Below are 25,069 nucleotides of genomic sequence, written 5' to 3' on the forward strand. Positions count from 1 at the left end.
GGTGGGGCAAGTGGGGGCAAAGATTAAATTTGGGGGGCCAAAGAAGTGCAAGATTATTATTAAATGTGTTAACTGATATAATTATAGTTGATACACACCAATGCAGTTCTAAAATAGTCTATAGTCAGCAGGTAACAAAAGATTGCGAAAACAACAAAATCTTAGAGAACATGTCATTTTGTATAATTAAGATAAAACTTTTTGACTGTATAAAAGGATTAAATTACCAACTGTGGTCACCAAGTACCAATTTAGAGTTGTACACGACATTCTCAAATAGACATAATAATATTAGGCAAAGTAAAAATAGAATAGAAATGTTTAGCGTCCCCGCCCACTTCCTTTTTACAGGACACATCTTTTTTTTTATGCACATTTTTGTTAATTTTTTTTTTTTAAAAGGGTTATTTTAAATGATCTCAGCAAAAAAAAGGGTTCTGAGCGTGGGGGGGGGGGGGTGCCGGCCCCCCGCCCCCCTCTGGTTACGCCACTGCTAATAATTATTTTGAGTAATTACCAATAGTGTCCACTGCCTTTAATGTGAGTTTTGTTGGAACCAAAGTGTCATGAAAAGCAAGTGATGACGTGTGTGTAGTGAGTATGTGCAGTCACTCAGGTTCTATGATGCACAATAAAGTATGAATAATGAAATTGAACCAAAAACAAATTGTAATAATTCTGATGGAACAGTATATTATCCCAAAGTAAAATTTTAGTTTCTATAGAAAAATTAAGGTGATACCCATCTAGTATTTACAACCACTCCATTCATACTCCCTAAAACGAAAAATATCGGAAAGGTTTAAAGCCCTCTAATCTCTTATTTGAATCCCACTTTCTGACATATAAAAATTCCCTAATATCACTACTTTTAAAGCCCACCCCAACAAAAATGTTGTTAAGTTGGATAATAATGCTTCTTCAAATTAAAGAAGTTTGAAATCTAAAAACCATTCATGTGCCACCCCTTTTTAAACTAGGATGCTCAGCCTCATATATAATGCCAATCATGACAACAACTGGCCACTTTTCCATGGTACTCACTCCACTTCCATTAAGAATGCATGAATTTCTGCCCTTTGTCAATCCCTGTGCAATCAACATGAATGAAAAACCTATTAGCACATGCAGTACCAGACATCACAAATAAAATGCTTTTATTAATCAAAAGTGAGGCAGAGGCAGGCTTGAGGAATTGATAGCAATTGAAATTTAATCATACTGTGGATGTATTTATAGAATATATTGCTTTGATGGCAATTGGAGCAGACAGATCTCTCATCGGTTGTCATGTTATTTAAGACAGAAAAGGGTATTAGTTGTTGCAAACTGCTTACCAACCAAAAGGACCTATGGTATAAATGCAAAAAGCAGTTAATGGCCTGTCATCTCGACCCTAGCAGAGTCTTTCTCAAATGCTAATTTATGATGGCACAAAATACATGAACAGGTATCTAGGTGTATCATAAGCAGTAAAGAAAGCAAATGTTAAAGCAACCTGTCACAGAGGTGCAAAGACCCAATACCATTTTCATTAAGTTGCTTAAAAGCAAAAAAAGTAGCTAAACATAACAAAGTAATGCTTACCAGAATAAGGTTACCAGCCAAAATACAATGTCAAGTGTACCATTTGACTGGTTTCCTGCTTAATTTGGTTAAGCACAATTGAGGCAGCTCTATGAAATGGAGCCCACAATTTAATGAATCCAATTAAAACTTTGGACTTGCCTTGTAGTCTCAAGATTTTATTATTAACAGCAAGTTGTTCCTTTCTGAACAGTGAAATAAGGCTAAATTTGACGACTTTGCCATACACACATTCCATTTTTACATCCCTGTTGGGAATATTTGGTTCTTTCCTGTATCCCTGTACATAATACTAAACATCCTCCAGTATACATTGTACATACAATTCCTTGTGGAGCACCCAGTCTTTAGAATTCCTTTGTGGAGATTATTATTTCAACTTCTTCCCTTTGGTCTCTATAGTATTAAAGCACAGACAGATTATAAGCACTAAACACTAGGTGCTTTCAACAGGGTGGATTCGAACCACTGACCTTTCAAATTCTGGTACTGATGTCTAAATTACTAGAACCCAAAGATTGCCTGGCGATGAGAGGGAAGTAATCCCAGCAGTGGTGGAAACATTGCACCCGGAATAAATGCTTCAATTACACTCAAATGCAAGCCATCTACTTTCACATAGAATAGTTAACGGCACTGAGCTGTCAAAGACAAGTATTTTCACTTGGTTTATCCCAATAAGCTATGCATAAAAAAAGCTGCACAAAATTTGGCTCAATTGCAGGCCTGACATTTCATCTTGGAAAGGGCAAGGCCTTTTTAAGTTTGCAAAGGGCACTTGCAAAAGGATAATGAAAACTCTTGCAATATGAATACAATCCAAGAGTACATTGTACACCTGAAATGACTCATACCCTACAGGATATATTATTTCACTTTCCTACTGCACAGTTTGACATTTGAAAACGACTGTACTTTCCAATTCAATGGACATTGCATTGACTTCCACATTGTGCTTATATACAACCTTTCTTCATGACAGTCCATGATCAATACTATAGAAAGCAGAAATATTCCATGAAATTTTATAAGTTTCATCGCAAAAAAGTACCTTGTGTCAATCACTATAAAAATAAGGGAAACAATTTTTTTTCCCCCCTTTCACTCACAGTCCGCAGGGAACAATACTGTAGTATTTCATAGCCAATCACTGATTGTGCAGCCATCTATTCCATTTACAGCCCAACACGCTGAATTAGAAGGCAATGTATCCCTTTAAAGTTATTGCCATTGAATCACTTCGCTGTTGGCACTTTTGAAAACCATACTTGTAAAGTAAGTCTTCAACAAAATTACAGTACCTAAAGAATGTAGTTCAGATACTTGAAAGCCAAGGATATTACTCATGGTGTACCTTCCTTTTCCAGGAACCAGACCCTGGGTGGACTTCCAAATTAATTCCACTCCTCAAGCAATACAAGCTATTTTGCTCTATATACAGTGAATTGTTTCATTCTGTGTTTATATGCTCTCTAAAAAATTGTCCACGTCTATACAGAGTTCTTCTTTTAAGGAATCCCCCCCCTCCCCCAAAGTAGTTGTTCGAATATTTCTTTTGACATTGATGCATGTTACTTACAATCGAACATTGTACACACCTTTTACAGCTTCCAACCCATTCCCACCCTTCATACTCTTGCTAGAATTGTGGGAATGTTGACAACTTTGGAGTTTCCTATACTCAAAAGGTGTGCACGTTGAAATATATTTCACAATTATTTCATATCATGGACAAGTTCCTGTATCCTGAAACAACATTTTCATTCATTGAGATCTAAATATGTTATTCAATCAAATGAGATATTGCTTTTGGTAAACAATGAGTGAAAAATTGGTGGTCGGATACGTACAATGTTTCCATTTCTTTGGTTGTCATCAAAACATAAAAGCCAAATACTTAAATCCATACCAGACATCACTCTGTAGGTAAAGATGTTAATTTTATTCAATACAATCTGCACCACTGAGTAGAGATTGACACACGTATTTAACCTTACAATAAACATAAGTTGGTTTACAAACACAACCAACACCATAAACAAATTTCTCTAGTCTATACACTGTACAAGACATAAGGCTACATTTCAATAACAGTCTATCCATGTACATGTACGCTTACTCACTAAAACCATGTTAGAATTCCTGAGACAAAAACCTATTGTATTTTGTTTACAGTACTTAACAAGCACACTGTGAGCTGATGTACAAAATTAAATTAGATCTATGTTTACTACTTCTCTGAATTATATCATAAAATTGTGCAAAATGAAATACAGATTTGGAAGAAGAAAACAATGGAAAAATGATAGCAAAACAGTTAAGTGAAAAAATTAAGGAATACTTTCTGTCAGCTCTCAGTAAAGGTTGCACATGATTCCAACAATCCCAACTTCATTGGTAAAATCATTTTACTGGAACCAAACAGTGAATCGTTAAGTGAAAAAACATTAAAGGTTTTGATACCCTTCATGAAATTCAAGGCATTGGAATGAATGTAATCTTTCAGAAAAATACAATCTACCAAACCATTTAAGAAAACTAATAGTGGTTTCCACTTCTCTTTTTAAAAATTTTAAAAATCGTAGTGTTAATTGAGACATTAAAGTACAAAAGTGATTGTGGATAGTGGCTTACAGTGCATGGTAAACACATTGTAAATTTATCTTTACAGCAGACAAGCTTTGATATAAAGAGCACTGTATAAAGAGGTTCTGCTTAAATAACAGGGTACATTCAGAAGTCCTGAGTCTGATTTCCCATTATTAAAAAGGTAATTCGGCTAGTCCTATACATATAGCGACCTTGTTATAATGAGAGCCGACCGTTACAATATACAACGCATAACTTCTTGCATGCTCAAAATTCACATGCACTGCATATTTTGTGGCTTTTATACGATACATGCCAATGTGTACATACAATAAAGAAGATAACATTAAGCAAATATATAAATAACCAATCTATAAATAGCTTTGTGTTCCTTTACTTAATTACAGCCGCTTGGGAAAGGAAGGGAAAAGATCCATTACAGAAATTGAAGGATTGATGACAAGAAACCATTATTTTTATGTCAGGGACATGTTGGAAAGAGAGAGCTTTAGACATTTAGACATTTGCAATGCAGCATCAAGTGCTGTAGGTCAACTGTTGATAAGTAAGTCCATTCACAGACAGGCATACTTTGTTCAAACACTTAAAGGCACTTGACACGTTTGGTAACCGTCAAAGACAAGTATTCTCACTGGGTGTATCCCAAAATGCATAAAAAACAAACCTGTAAATTTTCTGGCTCAATTGGTCATTGAGTTTGCAAGAGAACAATGACAGAAAAAAAAACCTTGTTGCATACTTTTTTGTGCTTTCAGATGCCCTTTAACATGCATGAACTGTATAATACATGGATATCTGTCTCATATTGGGTATGGGAAACAGACAGGTGTGTACTTCCATCCTTGGGAAAGCAATTTGACTGTTCCTGAGAAAGAGGCCACCTCCACTGGGAAATCACAAATGGCAACTTGAAAATGCACGAGACATAAGGGTACTTTCTCCCAGGGCTTGAGCAACCTGAACAATTTTCACAACCTGTGGAAAACTCAGAGACACAAATGAGCTAAATGTCTAGATCCCTGATTACTTTCAAAATATTTGCAATCATTTTGAAGACGGTGGGAACATTAGGGTTAACTAATAATAATAATAATAATAATGGAAATTTATATAGCGCCTATCCATGTAAACATGCTCCTGGGCGCTGAACAATTGTTCATAAGGACAAAGTAGATCTTATGTAATACATTGTTAAAAAAAAACACTGTAAAATCTGAACTCATTCACAGCATTTGTGTATGATTTTCAATAAACATTCAGTTTTTGCTTATAAAACATGATCTGGTTTTCAAATACAAACTGTACATGACATTGCAGCTGCTTCTATGTTTAACTTCATGGTCATTAGGTCACAGGTCCCAATCAGTTTGCTATAACCTCTCACCTCCCCAAACTTAACTAACCTCTTTTTACGTTTGTGTTGAGAAAAGGTATGCACAGGTTAGTAGAGTACACACATGTACATACAACAAAATTATAGCTGAGAAACCTGGAAGTGTATGAGAGTTAAAGTAGGGCCCTATACCTTTGGTTTTGGGGACGATTTCATTGTTTCAATCTTTAAACAATGCAGATAACGTACAATAAAACTATCCTGTGAAAATTTCATTTTAAAAAGTGGTTAAATTTTTTAGATAGCCCTGAAAGTATAAAGAAATTTTGTCCACGCAAGAATCATAATCTGTAATTGGGGTACACAATCTGAGAAATGTTTCTGACAGTAATGTTTCTCAAAACCAAAGTTTGTGGATAACAACTTATGCAAGACCACATTTCTTTAAAGTGAAATGATTCTCAAATCGCTTAATACAATCGAAAGCTGCTGTACTTCTAACCAAGTAAGTTTTTATTGCCAATAATTTGAGGAGTGATTCCAAAACAGATTACCTTCTCTTTAAAGACACTGGACACTATTGGTAATTGTCAAAGACTGTCTTCTCACTTGGTGTAACTCAACGATGCATAAAATAACAAACCTGTGAAAGTTTGAGCTCAATATTGGTCATCAAAGTTGTGAGATAATAATGAAACAAAAAACACCCCTGTCACAGGAAGTTGTGTGCTTTCAGATGCTTGATTTTGAGACCTCAAGTTCTAAATCTGAGGTCTCGAAATCAAATTTGTGCTAAACTACTTCTTTCTCGAAAACTAAGTTACCTCAGAGGGAGCCATTTCTCACCATGCTTTTTACTATCAACCTCTTCACATTACTCATTACCATGTAACGTTTTATGCTAATAACCATTTTGAGTAATTACCAATAGTGTCCACTGCCTTTAAGGTTGAAACTACAATGCAACTACATCAAACTTGACAGAGCTGTTAACGCTAATCAGGATACACTAATTAGCAAACATTTGCTACACAGTATTTAGAAAAGAAAAAAAAAGCATCAGCAGTGCTTTCGCAGTAATATGTTCAGGGTAAGCCACATTTTCAGAGCTTCACTTGGCTAATTAGTAATTGATCAAAAATTAGCTACGTACACCATGTACATTATGATTCCAAAACCTATATTTTCGTTGTGACAAATGAAATGTTTTTAACACAGGACGAATTTCGATGATGATACCTTTTTTTATATAAAATATGTTGCCTGCTGAGAATAAAGTTTCACAACAAACACTTTGACCCAACGATATAAGATTACACAGCCAAGTGGATTACCGACAAAACACGCAACAATTTGATCAAACTCCTGCAGCAGCATGCAGTATTGCAGAGTTGTGCGTCAACAAAAATGACTGCTTTCCCCACAAGGATGCAAGGTGACTTTACACTTTGACTTCAAGTAAGAAATTTCTACATTATACCACTATCAGGCCATCTATAGCCTATGTACAGTAGGTTGTTTTCCAGGTTAGAATGGATGACAAACGCAACATGACCTTTGACAATTTTAATAAAAAAAAGGTGACTGTTAAAATCTACATATCCCCACTCAAAGACAAGGTACATGTACAAGTTACTCCTTAATATATTTGGTTTACTTTATGAAGAAAAAGTACTTTCTCTTCTTGACTAACAAGAAAGCATTCCTTTTCCTATGTTACAATAAGAGGGTCTCATAAAAGCACAACTTTCGGTATTCGCTGATTAAGAAAAAAAATAAAGCCTAAGAACAGGTGTGCCAAAATATAAGTTAGTGGCCTGACATTACCGACCCTAGCAGAGTCTTTCAAATAACAAAATAAAATACCTTCGATCACAAACAAAGCAGCATCCATGGGAGCCACTGAGTCAAATAACCTATTTTTCGTAATATAGTTGAAATATATTATAAGTAAAGACAAGTTTATGTATTAATAATCTAACAAGCATTTTTATTGATGGGTCTCTAGTTTATGAATCCATGGAGCGGGCCCATCTAATGGTTGATGATAAATCTATAAAGTTAAGCTAGCCCGGACGGAAAATATTACCGAGTATTGCCATATTGGCAGATACTTCACAGCGGCAACGAAGAAGATTGCCTCCCCATAGGAAGCCCTTTATATATATATTTCCCCATAGGAAGCCCTTTACCAAGGAGCAATGCCTTGGTGCCCTTGCCCTTTCAAAAACGAAGCATACAGGCCTGCAATGGTAACTTTTGATATCAGCACAAGCCCATATGAAATGAAAAAATTGTACAGAATTGCATCTAGAGCGCTTTCCGCCTTCTTGTGCTTCGCTTTGTTTTCCGAAATGGGATCTTTGGAAACTGTGCACGTCTCAGCTCGTGGGTGTAAACAATCTCGGGTCTCACCATGTTCTCACAAACTGGGTTATCCCGCGCTGATTCCTTCAGAACGAAGTTATTGATCTTGACCCCAGGCGGTTGCCAGAGGTCAAATTCCCCCTCCTTCCTGTCTGCCGAGTCTGTCTGGATACAGAGTCTGTGGTAATGATCTGTTAGGGCTTGAAGTTCTTTAACTTCCTTGGCCATTTTGTCCCGGCCATACTCCTCGATCTTACGCCACAGTGTTTTGTTAAAATGATCGTACAACATCACGTCGCCCGCGTTCCACGAGCGAATCTTTTCCTGAACGCCCGTCTTTAATGAGTCTACTGATGTTTGATTGCGAGAGTTCATCTTAAACACAACCATGTCTTCCGTTCGCCAGCAAAGTACGTCGCGGAGCAGAATTAATGACTCCTCAAAATATTCTGCAATTAAAATTAACGAGAACTGCTGATCAATTTTGTCAATTGCTCCCGTTATGTAGCCCATGTCATCATATTTGGTGCTTGGCACTCCAAAGTCATACAGCATGTTATTCCGCATGTGCACCACGCTGGGTGCATTGATGTAAAATATGCTCGGATTTTCAAGAAATTTGCTCATAGCATCTTTATCGTCAGTCATTTTAAGGCGGTAGTCTATTTTAAAATAGGTGAAAGCACTCTCAAAGACGTGGACTGGGTCACGCAGGATGCTGATATAGACCGAATTCGGCGGCATAATTTCCGGGATGACCTTACTAAAGCGGGAATGGTGACAGAATATATTGTACAAGCCGCTGTCCACAGGTAGCATGTGGAGATGGCTGAAGAACTCTGGGAAGCCGAGGTGATGACCGTAGGGCGGCAACACAAAGTTCAACTTGTGGCGTTGTCCGAATCGCAGGAAGATATTCTGCAAGGTGCTGCTGCCAGTCTTGTGCACCTTGAGAAAGGTGATATTGTGCAGTGGTTTACACGTGGAGCGATCAATCTTCAGCAGTTGTTTTCTTTTTTCTTGTAGATGTTGCGCATTGCTATAGGCCTCCTCAAACGTCTTCACCTCTTCTCCAGTTCCTCTCCAAGTGTGCTCTCTCCTGCCCCTTTCCTCCTTGTTTCCGGCCCCCGGAAATGGTGCAAAGTTAATGGGTTGAGGCAATTTGTCCGGGTTGAAGAGAGTGTCCTTGGGATGTCTATCATCAAATGGTTGAATGAGAAGCTGGTGCCGTTGTCTGAGGGAGAAAAAGAGATAAGAGTAACACAGATGAAAAGGGAACCAAACAGAGAAAAATAATCTGCTACCGAAAAGCCTTTCATTCTTGAAAGGGCATGTGCAGCAATTCTTTTTGGTAAAGGGCACTTCTATGAGGTAAAAATGGTAATTTGTACTGAACTTTGCACTGAGCCCCGCAGCAAAAACAAAGGGCACCACGGCATTGCCTTAAGTGCCTGAGGGTTATTTTCAGACCTGTACCCAGATTGTATGGCTATAAGAACAAAAGACTGAGTTTCATGACAACCATGACATTCTCATATTAATTACATATGTATGTCAGTCAACTTCTCAAAGGCAAACAAATAAATGTGTGAAATCAATTTATAAACTAAATACATAAATTGTTTGAAAAGAGCAACAGAGCTGTGTTGAGCACAGCTGACAAAATATCAAATAATGTGTCTCGTATGATCTGCCATCTTTCGTAAAGTATCTGCCATCTTTTGTATTTTAGTATTTTACAGAAGAACAATAAATAACTGCTGATAGTTGATATGCATGGCTTTTTGTCATTTGTATTTAAGTAAACATCAAAGAGACACTTAAAATTTGAACGATACTTTACTATGAAGTAAATAAAGATTATTTGAAAAGGGCAACAATATGTAATGTCTGTGGAGCACAGCTGGCAAAATATCAAATAATGTCTCTTACAGTGTACATCTGTTGTCTTTTGTAAAGTGTTTACAGAAGAAAGATAAAACCTAAGAACAAAGAAGTCAATTTCAATTGGAACAGCTGACAGGCATGGCTTTTTGTCATTTGTATAATTTAAGTAAACATCAAAAAGAAACTAAACATTTGAACAATACTTTAGATGAAGCAAAAGTAAATAAAGTGTATTTGTATCAGTGTAAACAAGTCAACTTGCACTACACCGAAACTGGAACAGTAAGATATTTGCGAGGAAAACAGTATCGGAAATGTTTTTTAAATTAAATTCTAGGGGAAAAAATCAACCTGCTACTGCTACATGTATTTCCTTCTGAACCTCAAAATCTATTCTCTCTTCAAGTGACTGAACAGCTGGTATTACTTTTTACCAAAGATATTCACAAAATTGAGACTGTTTCATGCAGGATCGAACACATAAAACAGGTATAAAATCTGCCTTAAAATGTTCACTGATTCAAGGATTATGTGTTAAAATAAGTTTAATCCCAGACAAATCTCAAACACTTAATTTGATTGGCCTTATTTATATCATAGCGAGTTAAAAATAATTAACAATTTCTTGCATAAGGCAGCATGCTGAACAAATTATAGTGAAGATAGGCCATTACCTAACATAGTGTCAATGCAGGGCCAGTTAGAATTGCTAGACAGTTGGGTTAGACACTGGCCCGGAATTTCATCTTTGAGAGGGACAAGGTCATTTTCATTTGGGAATTTAAGGCACCTCTATTGGAAAACCTTAAAATCTATGGGAAACTTTTGAAGGTCACTAAAAGGCTAAGGCCAAGACCAGGGGTTATAGAGGTCATGGGCTCTATGGCCTCTCTGTACTGTAATTAATAATAATAATAATAATAATAATAATAATAATAATAATAATAATAATAATAATAATAATAATAATAATAATAATAATAATAATAATAATAATAATAATAATAATAATAATAATAATAATAATAATAATAATAATAATAATAATAATAATAATAATAATAATAATAATAATAATAATAATAATAATAATAATGCATTTATAATGCGCCATCTATCTAGTGTACAAGACCCTATTCCGAGGCGCAGAACAAAAAAAACAATACATACAACAAAAAAGAAATGTAGAACATAATACAAAATTATACAATGAATAATCTACTGTCAAGACATGTAATGAGCTAAGTGTAAGAGGATTTAAATAAATGAGTCTTAAGCAAGTTTTTAAACAATGGAAGAGAACTACAGCGCCTGATGTTATTAGGTAAAGCGTTCCAAAGTTTAGGAGCACAAGCGGAAAAGGCACGATCGCCATATGATGAGGAAGTTCTAGGAATAGTTAAAAGGGACTTAGCAGAAGAACGAAGAGTGCGAGAGGGGGCATAAGGTACAAGGAGATTTGCAATATAAGACGGACTCAAGCCGAACTGAGATACGGGCTTAAACATTTACCCTCAACTTTCTCAGTGATGTTGAACATTTAACTAAGTGTTCATAATTTTCCCTGATGAATTTGTTGACCTTACTGGTTTTCAAAAATTTAAATTTTTAAAAACCACATATACGTGGACAGTTGAGTTGTAGACCAATGCACTACAAGGTATGTCAATGTTAGTTTATACATGGCAAACCATTGAAAACAACTGCAAGTTTACTAACAAATCTGTCACAGACAGTTCAGAAACAAAACCATTACAATTAGACTGAAGACCGGACAAGAAAGGAGAAAAGTTTGGTTGCATTAGGCAGAATGCTAACAAAACAGTCACTAAGGTCAATGCAAGGGCAGTTTAGATTGCCAAAATTGCTTAAAAGGTCAGGGTAGGTCAATTGGTAACACAGGTCATCTGTTGGAACAGATCGTCAGACATTAAAGACACCTTGACTAGTGAGTGAAGTGATCTGTAACTTTTCGCACAGTTGGGTGGTTTCATATGTTATTATAATCTTTAACGGTAATCACTCAAGTTACGTGTGAACAATTTAAATGATTAAACATCATCAAAGATTATGGTGTGACAGTAAGTAGATTTTGAACCCACTGGTTTTCAGATCTCATAATAAACCATCATAAAACTTAAAAGGAAACTGACTGGGTACATTTTTTATTATATGATTTGGGTTTTAAAATCTATAAAAAACACTTGTTTTAATTTATAGTTCAAATGGCATAAACTACAACTTAGATAGTAAACATGGCAAGCCTCTGTAAATGAAAAAAAAATAATAAAAAAATAAAAATAAAATGTGTTACTGTTTAATAATGTTTAAAACTGGGTTGAATGTTAGATTAAGTAGATTCATAAAAAGTATGCACAAGTTACAGTCATTTCATAACTTTTTATAAACAAAGTGTGTTTTCCATTGTTTGTGTTAAGCTATATAATTACCTGTTCCATTTATCGAACTCTTGATCCACCCCGTGGTGTCCATCTTTACTGCTCAGGTGCAGGTAAAGCAACGCAGTAACTCCCACAGCGCAGACAACAAGCAAAACATATCTCGCCCTAGTCCTCATGATGTTGTCTCGGCCCCTAAATAAACTCAAGGTTTAGGGGCCAGCATACAGGAAATCCAAAAGGCTTCACCTGGACGCGCGAGAAACACGTTGGAACACCACCGAGGTTTGCCCTAGTTCCACCCGGGCCTACACCTCGTTTTCAACGGCTTTCCCCCTTTTCGGTCACAGTCGCCCCTCTCTCTGATTCTCGGAGTCTCTGCAGACCTTTGTGTCTGTGTTTGGCTTAGTTCCGCATGATTCGTCCAGTCAGGCTGAGACTGTAGACTTTATGAAGAGGTCGGAAATCATGTCAAAAGTGCTGACAATATTTCTATGCGATATTCTTCATTGAATATTGATGGGAAAAACACGAAAACACAGCACTAGTTCCGTCTCCCGCTAGCTGTCTGTCATCCTTTTTCGTTTCTTTATTTTCACTGGTTCCTTATATTCTGTGAACTACTTTCACTACTGATAATAGCTGGAGCGGGGTACCAGAGTTGTGTCTTTGGCCACTACAATTTGTTACGGCTGTTTATTGTTCCATAACAAAAAATGTCAATCTTGATTTGATATTGGCATGCTGGCCATTTCGTTTATGCCTGCCATTGATCTCTTTAAAATAAATCAATGGTGCCTACAAATAACATAACTTAAATCTCTTTTATTATTATGTTCAATAACAATATAACAAAACTTTACTTAGTCAGTTTCCTGTGTGGTTTATTATTTGATAATTTGTTTTAAACAAAACAGCCGTCAGATTATCAACCTCGAGCAAAACATACGATTTAACCCGTGTTGCCATTTGCTCGACCCCAACCAAATGAGACACTGTAGCGAGCGAAATGTGCCGGTAGTTTAAAAAAAAGGTGGACACACTGCAGTCGATCTTGTGCTTACTCCAGACTCTGCTGGTGCGGAAAGCTGAGTCTGAGATTTGTCGACAACTTTTCACGAAATCCAGTTACTAAAATGGCGCATAGGCATTCTTCCCACCAAGACCCTTGGGTGCAACTGGCCATAAATGTTGGCCTCACTGCAGTGGCCCATCCGATGGGCTACGTAAAAACACTGATTCAGGTAATTAGCGCATGGTTTGCTTCAGTTGTGAACTCATCATTGCATGATTTTGCGTTTAATCTATTTCGTGAAAATTCTTGCACCCCCAAAAAAAACAATCAACAATATTAATAATAATAATTATAAAACCATTCTTATTTAGCGCATATGGCACCGTGAAATTCTAATAAATCATACCATTATCAGGGGTCGAAATTAAGTGTATTTCCATGGTAGTCAGCAGGGCTAGTGACCAATAATTTTTAATAGCCCTGATTAGATTTTGGTAGCCCGAAAGACACATTATGTCCCGCGTCACGGCTCAAACTTTACAATACACCAATAACATAGTTCTTTATTGTTTGTGATGATGATTTTTGCATTATTTTTCCACTAGCCCGTCGGGCTATCAAGCTGGAAAAATGAGTAGCCCGGCTGTAAATCTGATAGTCCCGGGCTAGCGGGCTAGTGGCAATTTCGACCCCTGATTATACTGACTGTCTACTGACTTTGGCTAGACCCAGTAACTGGGGCGCTGTAGTGTAGGCCTACAGAGTACAGCAGTACACTCCTTTTTTCGAAATTTGACGTTCTGCTCGAGTCGAAGGAGTACTGCGCCCCAGTTTTTTACTGGGTCTAGACTTTTTGGCAGTGGCTGTGGCCAGAATGTAAAACAGACCTATTCTTCAACGTTGTTTTCTCAGCCAGAAGTCAGGTTTCTTAATTTGGACACTGCATAATGCTTTTCACAAGCAAGATGATTGACTTGAGGTTGAAATAATAAGCAGTTAAAAAAACTTTAACAAAATATCAAATCTTGAACAAAACAAACTATCTACAATGTTTTTTTTGTGATACTGCTAAAATACCATCCACGCCCAGTCATTTCTAGTGATAGTTGCAATAATGTAACCCTCCTCCCGTCGGGAGGAGGGTTACCTTATCGCAACTATTCTATCTATAGTATAGTCTAGTGATTACTATTATTTATTAATGAAGAATATTACCAATAACAATGAAGATATCAATCTTGTTTTACTCTTTAATTTAGTGTAAAAAAGCTGGTCGGGTAAAAATGCAAATCAGATCTGTCACCAAAAGTCGCTGTACCCTAATGTACACTTCCTGCTTGGAATTTACTACCCGAGATGGTCAGCTGTGCACCAACTTACCTACTTAAAATTGAGTTGGCTGATCTACATAAACGTAACAAAATTTGTTCGTCTTCTTGGCATCGCGTTCTGAATGCGAGGATAGCCACACCAGGTGTTTGTACAGTACTAAACAGATGCAGCTGCAGAAATTGTTGAGCAACAAACCCTGAGGTCTTGTGGACCCCCCCCCCCCCCAATTCAATCCCTGGCTATACAGAATACATTAAACAGAAGTGTTAGGATAAGTTTAAGGTACACTGTGTTGCCAATTGTTGGTAACCAAGTGAAAACAGCAGTAAGCCGTTGATATGGTTTGAAGGGCGAGGTATATTGGTTCCAGTTAATGTTGGTGAAGCTGCATGAATCATGGACAGGCAACTGGATGTTTACTTAATACTTGTGATATTCTTCATGTACACAGATTGGGTATGAGCCTCTACCACCACAGTTAGGAAGAAACGCCTTCTTTCGCAAGACATTACTTCTCCCTGGTGTCGCTGCTTACTGTAAGTTTTATGTGACAACACTTCAGGGTTCTGCCCACAGTGGTCGGTGCCGGAAAACCCGCTCGCATTCAGTATTCCCCAACCTATGTTTCGGACGACACATTTAAATTTTGTTTTAACTCACACTTTCAATTTCCTTTCAAAGGTTTTCGACGAAATGTAAAATTGTGTATTTACCAGTATGTATGGTATCCAAAGCCATCCCTTTTTGGCACTTCTTTGATTAGAGTCCATGTATGATCCACCATGTAATTGATCCATTTTCCAACACTAAAGAAATCCTGGGCAGAACCTGACACTTTTAAAATGGTAACTCCTTACCCAACTCCATTAGTAACCAACTCTCCAAAATGTGTTCATCTTTTTCTTTTGTAGTGGCAGGAGATCAAATTTACTTATTCTGAAATCATTCAGTGGTGCTACTTTTTTGGGTCATTTGGTGTTTTCCAGATTGTTTTTTTGTCATTGTACCTTTGCATCTTTACCTTTAAAATTGATAAAAATAATGAAATCACATGGTAGTTTTAACTCTCCTTTCATGTGTTATTCCCTTTTTGCTGTTAATAGCAAAGCACATCTGGAAGGTGGATGGATTTCTTGGGTTGTACCGAGGGTTCGTACCGCGTCTATGTGGAACCCTGTCAGGCTCAGCTGTGGCTAACAGGGTCTCTGAGGTAAGGAAAAAACAGGAAGATAAAATGTAATTTCTGACCAGAATTAAGAGAAATCTTACATGAGTGACTCAAGGCTGAGGTTTATAATAGGTCTTGTGAATAGCATTTAATAAAAGGCGGTCAGAGCACACTGATTGAAACGTTGAGCTGAAACCCGCTCTTCTCAGAGCCACCACTACTCAAAGAGATTTATTACATGGTGTCACCGCAAACCTTAAAGGAACACGTTTCCTTGGATCGGACGAGTTGGTCTATTAAAAGCGTTTGAAACCGTTTGTTATAAAATGCATATGGTTAGAAATATGTTTTAAAAGTAGAATATAATGATCCACACAAGTATCACTCGAAACTGCACGGTTTTCCTTTTACGTCGCGAACTATCACGGTCGGCCATTTATGGGAGTCAAAATTTTGACTCCCATAAATGGCCGACTGTGTTAGTCGACAGGGTAAAAAGAAAACCACGCAATTTCGAGGCATATATGTGTAGATCATTGCAGGCATGCAACTCTTCCGCGTTTCCGCGGAATTCCGCGTTTTTAAAAATATGATTAGCGCTAAAAAAATACATTCCGCGGTTAGCGCGATCTTAAGATAAATTCAACAATGCATCGTAACGCATGGTCTGGCCTCTGCCTCGGTACGCAATCCATTCTACTGCATGGTCAATATAAAGCCCACAGCAAGCAATGCATACGTTTACACACTGCGTGCGGTCATTAATAGCCGTGTTTACGGTCGAAAAATCTGGAACAGTGGAACGCACCCCGTGGCGCGGGCGAGTTGTGTGCTAAACCAAGTTATTATACAGCCTTGAAATGAGTCTAAGGTCGTGTCTTCGTCTGGTCCCGCTGTTTTGCAATAGTATACACGTGTTGTACATGTATGTGTGTGTGAGTTAGTTACCAAACGTACATGTATACTGTGTGCTTGTCTCACATTGCGTTACGAAACAGTCGCATCTTCAAACGTCCGTCAAAATGACATCCAAAAGAAATTATATTTTAGAGCGGGACCGAGTGGTACCTGGCCAAATTAAAGCCATAGATAAAGGAGTAAAAACTACCTGGAAGTGGTTCTGGTTGGGAAAAAAAAAAGACGTAGACGGTAAACTGCTCTCCGAAACCGTCCGGAAAGTGGACAAGCCAGGAATGGCATATTGTGTGGTGTGCAAGAGGGAGATTTAACGACGGCAAGCGGGGACAAGTGGCTCGCACCGACCATTGTAAGGTGGCAAAGCATCGGGAGTTGATTAAGTTGAGGAAAAGTAACTATTGTTTCCCAGGTAGTTATGAAATTTGCATAAAATTATTATTCCCCCCCCAAAAAAAATTTTTTTTTTTTTTTTTTTTTTTTCTATTTTTTTTTTTATTTTTTTTGGGGGGGATAATAATTTTATGCAAATTTCATAATTACCTGGACAACAATAGTTAGTTTTCCTCAACTTAATCAACTCCCAATGCTTTGCCACCTTCGAATTACGGTGCATACATAGGCAAGGTGTTTTTTCCATGTTATTTTAGTTGTATAAAACACTCCACTTTGTCTTACATGCTAACAATGAACCTAAGAGCATAAAAAACCTCAACACTTTTTAGGGTACCATTGTGGGTCTCGAAAAGTTTCCTCTTTTTTTTTCATCGGGCAGTTGCATGCCTGTCATTGTATTCTACTTTTACAATATCTTTCTAACCATATAAATTTTACAACAAACGGTTACAGAACGATTTTCAAAGACCAACTCGACCGATCCAAGGCAACGTGTTCCTTTAATTACTTAGCATTCATCAGACACTTTAAAATTTTGTATCAAAGCACTGTGCATTATTGACCGTCCTCATTTTTAAATTTGTCATTACTTGCAGAAAATGGATGAATTTTTCCCAGTCACTGACCAAAAAGACTTGGAAGCCATGAACAACAAATCCAAGGGAACGGCCAAAATATCCAATGCAACATTTATACAAGAGGTAAGACATTAGATATGATATTAAGTCTAGTCAACTAACCGCCTAAAAAGTCCCCAACTTGCCCAACATTTGCCAACTTGCAAGTTTTTTTAAAGAATGTATTCATAAAAGGGAACAATAGAATAAAAGAATAATAATGGAAGTACCCCACATACCGGATGCAAGGGTGTGTGTGTTTTGAGGACAGACTTACTCTGGCCCCCGTCCACTAGAACATGTTACCTAGCCACCCAGTCGAAGAGTGACCCTGATATCTTCAGGCATGCAACTTCTCCTCCGATCAGCTGATTTCCTCTTTTTTAATCTCAGTTTTACCAGTCAAAGTTGAAAAATACAATACAAATTCATTGAAATTTTGTGGTTTCCTCTATTTTGGTGAAGTTTCAGTTGCATACCTGTATCTTGACAGGACCGATATCTACAAAGCTGACATGGGCAACATTTGAGAAGGTAGTTGTCAGTTAAGCAAGTGGTAGATGAGCTTTGTGAGACTTGTTTATTAAGTGTTTAAAACTTGATGTATTTTGTTTGTTACAGACATGTAAGCTGACTGTCTCTCACAGCTGTGCCGTGATTGTCACCCATCCATTCCACGTCATCGCAGTACGCTCAATGGTACAGTTTATTGGACGGGAAAGCAAATACAGGTATGGATTTCAGGCTACCATAAAAATTAAATGACAACTTTTTGTTTGAATATTGATGGGGAACTAGATTCCTCGCTGCAGACAACAGATGATAAGAATAAATTCAAAAAAATTTTTGGGAAAGATGGCCAAACCTAAGGCAGAGACATTTCTTGGACTAATTGATGGAAATTTGTTTTAGGGTAATCACCAAAACTGTATCATGTTTTAGTTTGTCGGAGTAGAATTTAAAAGGTCTTACCCAATATAGATAAAATCTAAAATCTTTCTGTCAATAAATCTAGTATATTTTCTACAAGTTAAAATATTTGACACCATTGTTTTTTTTCATCCAGTGGCTGGATATCGCCATACAGTGAGGTATACTCTGAAAGTGGTATCAAGGGATTTTTTGTGTGAGTATATTTGTCTTTTGACTTTTTGAAGGGCCTTATTTCATAGTAAAATAGTGCTTAAATACAAGCAAAAATAAGTATCAACCCCAGCAGTGTCAATTTATATATTAAGGGTTCAATTGATATTTATTTTTTGTCCTTACAGAGGTTTAGTCCCAAGACTCTTGCAAGACGTTCTGACACTTTGGCTTGCCAGAACTCTCTACCAAATGTTCAACAGTCTCCTTTTACACGATAAGGTAAGAAAGAAAGGCTTGTGGAAATGGAGGATGAACAAAATAATTAGTGACTTTGAAATGTGATGGCTGGCATGCCCATGTAGTTGCCACAGAAGCCAACCCTGATGGCTGGCATACTCTGCTGGTTACTACAGCATTATGGTTCCATCAATTCACAAGAAAGGGATAGCGAGAGATAAATTAAGTTAGTAATAGTAACAGCAGTGCTTGTCTCACTTTTTGTGTGTTTTTTGTTATTTGATCCAATTTTAGATGTCAAACATCTCAGAGCTGAGGAGCTATGCACACGCCATAACTGGAGTAAGTCTAATTATTCATGGCACAATATGATTCATTCTCATCTTCTGATTCTTTGCCATTGGTAATTGCAAAGCACACAACGCTGAGTAAAAGGCATAATTTCTTTCTATTGATTATTCATGAACAAAAGAAGACTTTGTTTTCATCTTCTTAGGTGTCTGCATCGTAATTAAATATTAATAGTGGTGTATTGTATTCTGCGGGATGTAATTCTACTGTAATCCACCCCCACTTCACACATGACTCCACTGATATTCAGAAGTCTATAAGAGTTGGATTGAGCTACTTTTTCCTTTGACGATTTGTACAAGAAAAGTTTAATCATTTAACTTTGCTTTTACATTCAAAGTCTGAGGTCTTCTCAGAGTTAGAAGTTGTCATATCGATTACCAGGCCAATCATTATTTGTTTTATTTCTTGATGCAGTTTATCGCTGGAATTGTGACATACCCATTGGGGTTAGTCAGCAACATAATGGCCGTTAATAACTCTGGGTAAGTAAACCATTACACAGTGCTTTAAAGGAATAGGTCACAAACTTCAAATCGTAGCTCCACTAACTTTGCAGGAAATAATACAAAACCGAGGATTTATATTATTATTAAATGGACTAGCCAGAGCTCAATAAGCCATTTGCGAGTTGGATTTGAACAATTTTTTGTGCCATGACTTGCTCACTCCCAAGTGCCTGCTTAAATTGAATTCCACCGACTTAAAAGACAGTAGCTATGTCCACTATAAAAACCGAAATTCTCATACTGTTTTTTGTCCTTTCATGTCTTCATGAGAATGAAATTGTTTTACTTTCAGGCTGGCTGCTGGGTCTCTACCATTTATGCCTGTTTACTCCAACTGGATTGGATGCTGGGTAGATCTTAGAGGAAAGGTAAGCTAAACGGATAGCATGACACGTCTGTTAGTTGTAGGGGAACTGTTTTCATGATCATGGCAGGCCTGTGGCTGTATATAATAGCAAAGAGACCATAGGAATCTATGACCAGTTACTGTACACAAGCAAGCACCCTCTGTGTCGGATCTGTGACCAATGTGTGCAGTAACTGGGTTAGGCTCAAGATCTCATGTCACACTTCATGGCTTGTGAATAACGCCAGACACCTGCCTCTATACCGGCATTTACATGCACCTTTGACCTACATTCATTTCACATAGAGGTACGCTGTCAAATTCTATGGCGGACGTGATAGGAGTGTACTGTGTGGGCATCTATGGAAAGCTCATGTCACTGCACGTTTACTTTACGTTACACTTTACTTAGCAACTACGATTGATTTGCAGTAAGATAAATCTTAGCTCTTTGAGAAATTGGCCCCTGATGATCATTGCGACAGTCGCCCTTTAATGTGAAGACCTTAAACAACTGTGTCATGATCACAAGCACGTTAATAATCATCGCATCAAAATGAGAAGATACCTGATTAATGGTTAGACCTTGTGCAAAGGTGTCAAGATCTCGCTCTAATTGGCTTATCTGTCTTAAAGAATGTCCTTAAGATTACTCAATGTTGCAGCTACAATAGAAGTGTTTTAGACCGTGTTCTTTCTCAACAAGTGGAGGAGAACCATGAAATCAAAATGTGTTTTTAGATGAGTTAGGCCTGGTTCGTGCTCCTTCTTTCTTGCTATTACAGGGGGTTTTCTTTAGTGGAAAAAATTCCTTTGACCTTACGTTCAAGTGGCAATTTACTTGATACTCTTTCCGTGCAAAATTTTAGCATTATGTCATTTTGATGTTGAAATTGAATTTGTTTTAAAATTCATTTCTATGGCAACACAAGTGTTGACAGTTTCTGATTATAAGTTATGTTCATATCCTAAATGCCAAATCTACACATGTAGGTATGTTTGTTATTTGAAAAACACTCCCATCTTTTGAAATGAAACTTTCACAGGTTAGTGTTATTGCATATATCTACACATTTATATAGGATTAAACCAATCAAACATTTTCAAAAACCAAAAGTATACTTTACCTTGAAATTCCATTCTCTTGACTAGTTTTTCTTTCTCCCTCTTTGAACGACAGGGTCTTCTAAAGCGTGGATCTAGCATCCTGTTCCGCAAGTACGAACCGAGTAAGATGACCATGTCTACAATGCCACTAACACCCCTAGATTGATAAAGGTGTGGACAAAACACAGACTAATTAATGTAAATCATTTAAGTGCAGTATAATCCAGAATCAGTGTCCTTGGACTATTTTTTGAAAATGCCTTAGATTGGCGAAAAGGCATATTAGTTGGTTCCTATTTAATACTATTAGCTTTCTTTCGAAGATCACTGGTTCTTTTCAGAATTATTGCAACTCAAACAGAGAGTTTTATGTGTGAGGAGTTTTAAATTCTACTTGTTTACATGATGTTACTGCAAACCTTACTTGATTATTTCTCCACCATGCAAAGTTTCAAATCCTACTCATATACATGGTGTTACTGCAATTTCTAGATTGTATCTCCACCATGCAAAGTTCCAAATCCTACTCATGTACATGGTGTTATCAAAAACCTGAATATATTGTTTCTTTAGATTTGTATATTTGAAATCAGTAAAATATAGAGGTATAAGGGATATCAAACAATGGATATTATTTTCTTTTTGTCTCTGTTGACGTGCCAATCAGGTTGCCATGGTGACCTTAAAGTTACCCAAGGCAGCCACGATTGTTAGCTATATCCACAGAGAAATGTTTTTGTATGTAATTTGTTTAAACAAGATTGTCTGACTTACCCTTAGGTATGGAATGAATTTCCTTTGAAATCACAAATTCTTTCGGGACATTCTGCATTGGGGACTTTAACCGAGTGGCTGAATCCATTTTCTGTAAGATACAAACAAGTTGCAATGAATGAGGGCAAAGAGGCATTGCGTTAAGGCGCAGGGAGTGTAGGATTTTGTTATCTTCACAGCCTAAGTTTTTGCCAACCAAGATTATAAAACTATGGAAAGCCATAAAATAATGCAAAGCAAAAGCAGATAGCCACAGTTTGTAACAGTGTCACACAACTATCAAAAATTAGTGTAACCCTGTTCTGGTAAGCATCACTGTTTTTTTTGCTTAGCTACTCTCTGTGCCTAAGCAGCTCTATGAAATTGAGCCCTGGCCTTTCACAGGAATATAGTGTAAGAGCAATTCTGTCGGTGAACTTAACCGGCTTAGCTTATCAAAAGCTTAAAAGAAAACGCAAAGAGTTTGTTTTTCAGCCTGGGTTTACACAAGAAATTGCCAAGTTTCTGACTTGCCTTTCTTATTGCAAAGATTTCACATCTCATGACGAGCAGTAACTCTTGGTCATTAAAAGTGACTTTTAAAAAAGTAACTAGGGAAGTATAAAAACACTAAACAAAGGCTAACAACTCTGTAATTATTCATAAGTCTGTATCCTTAATTCTTTGCATGTTCCCTTTTGCATTGGACAATATCAACATCCCTCGATGCCTGTTTGGGAAGACTCGGTGTCTGAGATTTTCTAGCATTTCTTTGTTCTGCTTGATTATCTTTCTGAAATGTTGAATAATTCTGCTGTGAATAATATTTGTTCTAGGCTTATCAGGTGTTGATAATACAGGCAGGTTTTTGTCACTAGGGAGTTTTATTTAGAGATTTGAATCAACTGTAGACAAGTAGACTACATCTGTGGCAATATTTACCATCAGGGCCAAATTTAATGGCTCTGCTTACTGCTGAATCCTGCGCTTGCATTCACCATTCTTTGCTTACAGGGGCAAGTGCCTAATTTTGGCGCTAGCTGTGTCAGCTCAGAATGCTTAGTAACTTGGAGTATGACGCGCGCACAAGCAAAAATTCCCTGCCAACCTGTGAAATAGACTTGACATAAAGTGTGGAACTTTCTGCTTCCATAAGGGCTGATTCTTTGGCTTTGATAAGCAAAGCCATGTAATAAGGCACTGATCCACAATTGCTTAAACATGTAAAGCAGGAAAGCTGGAATTTGCTAAGCAAAACATGATTTGGGCACCAGTGGAAGCAATTACTTTATGGAATTTGGCTGGTAACCTGTTTCTGCTAAGCAAGATGTATCTGTGCTAAGAAAGTTTTGGGGGCTTTATGCAGGCTTTATGGAGTTGGGGCCTTGTTCCCAGACATACACACTTCTAGCTTGTGTTTCCCTGCAGAGGGACCATACTAATTTCCCTCCAGCCTCGGTTTTGGTTACATAAGGGTGTGTCTCAATAAACGACTTGTGGCTATGGCTGCCCTTCAACAATGGCTCTGTTGCCATGGGCGATAGCGTAAGCCACAATTGCTTGATTATGACAAGGGCCCGATTTCATAGAGCTGCTTAAGCACAAAATTTTGCTTAAGCAAAAATATCCTTGCTTAGTGAAATCAGATTACCGGCCAAGACTCTACTTAATTGTTATGCTAAGTGAACAACAGCTAAATACCAGTCACAAGCAATGTATGTGGCATGAAATTTTTGCCAGTAACATGTGTAAAATAGGTAAACTGTTTTCGTGCTCAAGCAAAGTTTTTGCTTAAGCAGCTCTATGAAATTGGCCACAATTGAAGGGGAGGAACAACAATGTGGCTTCACCAATTAAGGTTTATTTTTGTGCTGTACCTATAAATAGACAATGGGCATAAATACATTACATTATGGATACAGTAGTTGCCATTTTAACCAAAGGGAAATAAACTAAAGTCAATGGAGGGTATTTATAATTAGTTCTATTGTCTTGTTAATCATTAGGCAATGCACATGTCTGTTATTTTTTATATCTGAATATAGTGATGCATCATGCTTCTGTATTTTTTTTCAAATGGAACACAAATATGATTTTAAAGCAATTTAAACAAGAATCTTTTGAAGATAGTTTTAAGAAGTCATCTGTTTTAAGTTGAGTTTTGTTATAATGGACAAGTCATAATAAATGCGTAATTAACTAAGTTTGTATCTTTGTCTCCAAGGTTTGTCTTTGGACCATTCTGTGTGCATTAATTTAATGTTCTCAAACTAAACAACTAATGCATTGGACAACTTTGGTTATGTCGAAGACCAGTATTTTCACTTGGTGTATCCCCCCCCAAAACATAAACTTTTATGTTTTTTAAATAACAAATCTGTGACAATTATGGGCTAAATTGGTCATCGAATTTGCGAGAGAATAATGAAAGAAAAACACCCTTGGTGCAACAAATCTGCGTGCTTTCAGATGCATAATAAAAATCTTCAGCTGCACTCTATTATTTTTGAGGTGAGAAATTACCTCTTTCATAAAAATTTAGAGGGAGACGTTTCTCACAATGTTTTATACTATCGGCAGCCAAGTAAAACAAAAATTAAGTTTTTATGCTAACTTGTTTTGAGACTTACAGAAGTGTCCAGTGCCTTTAACTTCATTGACACATACACTAGTGAGTAGCAAGAAACAGGACATCTCATCTTCATTGATCGTCCTCCAAAACGTAATTTTCTAATCTAAACGCATCTTGTCATATCAAAGTTCCTCATAGTTTTTCCAATTCAAGTAGATTTTATTTGGTCCTGGAGCTACCGGTGCATGACGGGAAAATTGAGCCCCGTATCTTAGGCGAATTGTCTGGGGAGCATTTGAAAGTAAAGAGGTGATATTTGACGGAATACGATATCAAGTTATCGGCCGAGGAGTATATCTTGTTATATGTTCGTGTTTCTACTGTAACCTTTTCTGTTCCCCTCGAGGGACATTGTGCTCTGTTAAACAAACAATATTGTATACTAAGAGGGCAAGAAAATGCGCGCAATTTTTCTCAAAAGG

General features: G+C 37.2%; 2 protein-coding genes across 2 annotated transcripts; one reads left to right on the plus strand and one right to left on the minus strand.

Moving 5' to 3' along the window:
- Nucleotides 1–1,773: 1,773 nt before the first annotated feature.
- Nucleotides 1,774–12,760, minus strand: LOC139939408 (galactosylceramide sulfotransferase-like). Its single transcript, XM_071935257.1, has 2 exons — nucleotides 12,235–12,760; nucleotides 1,774–9,131 (listed from the first exon to the last, which is right to left on the minus strand). Exons 1-2 carry the CDS (start codon nucleotides 12,360–12,362, stop codon nucleotides 7,841–7,843), a joined length of 1,419 nt encoding a protein of 472 aa, XP_071791358.1. The 5' UTR covers nucleotides 12,363–12,760; the 3' UTR covers nucleotides 1,774–7,840.
- A 435-nt stretch (nucleotides 12,761–13,195) lies between these two features.
- On the plus strand, nucleotides 13,196–24,218 carry LOC139939409 (mitochondrial carrier homolog 2-like). The gene is made up of 11 exons (XM_071935259.1): nucleotides 13,196–13,427; nucleotides 14,982–15,066; nucleotides 15,634–15,740; nucleotides 17,606–17,710; nucleotides 18,248–18,357; nucleotides 18,693–18,752; nucleotides 18,898–18,991; nucleotides 19,244–19,291; nucleotides 19,718–19,785; nucleotides 20,102–20,177; nucleotides 21,336–24,218. The coding sequence occupies exons 1-11, from the start codon at nucleotides 13,320–13,322 to the stop codon at nucleotides 21,426–21,428; spliced, it is 954 nt and encodes a 317-aa protein (XP_071791360.1). The 5' UTR covers nucleotides 13,196–13,319; the 3' UTR covers nucleotides 21,429–24,218.
- The last annotated feature ends 851 nt before the right edge of the window (nucleotides 24,219–25,069 follow it).

This window comes from Asterias amurensis, chromosome 7, assembly GCF_032118995.1.
Source record: "Asterias amurensis chromosome 7, ASM3211899v1".
In the NCBI taxonomy this organism is placed as follows: domain Eukaryota; kingdom Metazoa; phylum Echinodermata; class Asteroidea; order Forcipulatida; family Asteriidae; genus Asterias; species Asterias amurensis.

Bases quoted from the DNA above. Each gene is read 5' to 3' on its own strand.
- LOC139939408 (XM_071935257.1), bottom strand. From the start codon at position 12,362: ATGAGGACTAGGGCGAGATATGTTTTGCTTGTTGTCTGCGCTGTGGGA. The intron at 9,132-12,234 runs GTAATTATATAG...TTTCTCCCTCAG, and splicing joins GAGTTCGATAAATGGAACAG to ACAACGGCACCAGCTTCTCA.
- LOC139939409 (XM_071935259.1), top strand. From the start codon at position 13,320: ATGGCGCATAGGCATTCTTCCCACCAAGACCCTTGGGTGCAACTGGCC. The intron at 17,711-18,247 runs GTAAGACATTAG...TGTTTGTTACAG, and splicing joins ATGCAACATTTATACAAGAG to ACATGTAAGCTGACTGTCTC. The intron at 19,292-19,717 runs GTAAGTCTAATT...TTCTTGATGCAG, and splicing joins ATGCACACGCCATAACTGGA to TTTATCGCTGGAATTGTGAC.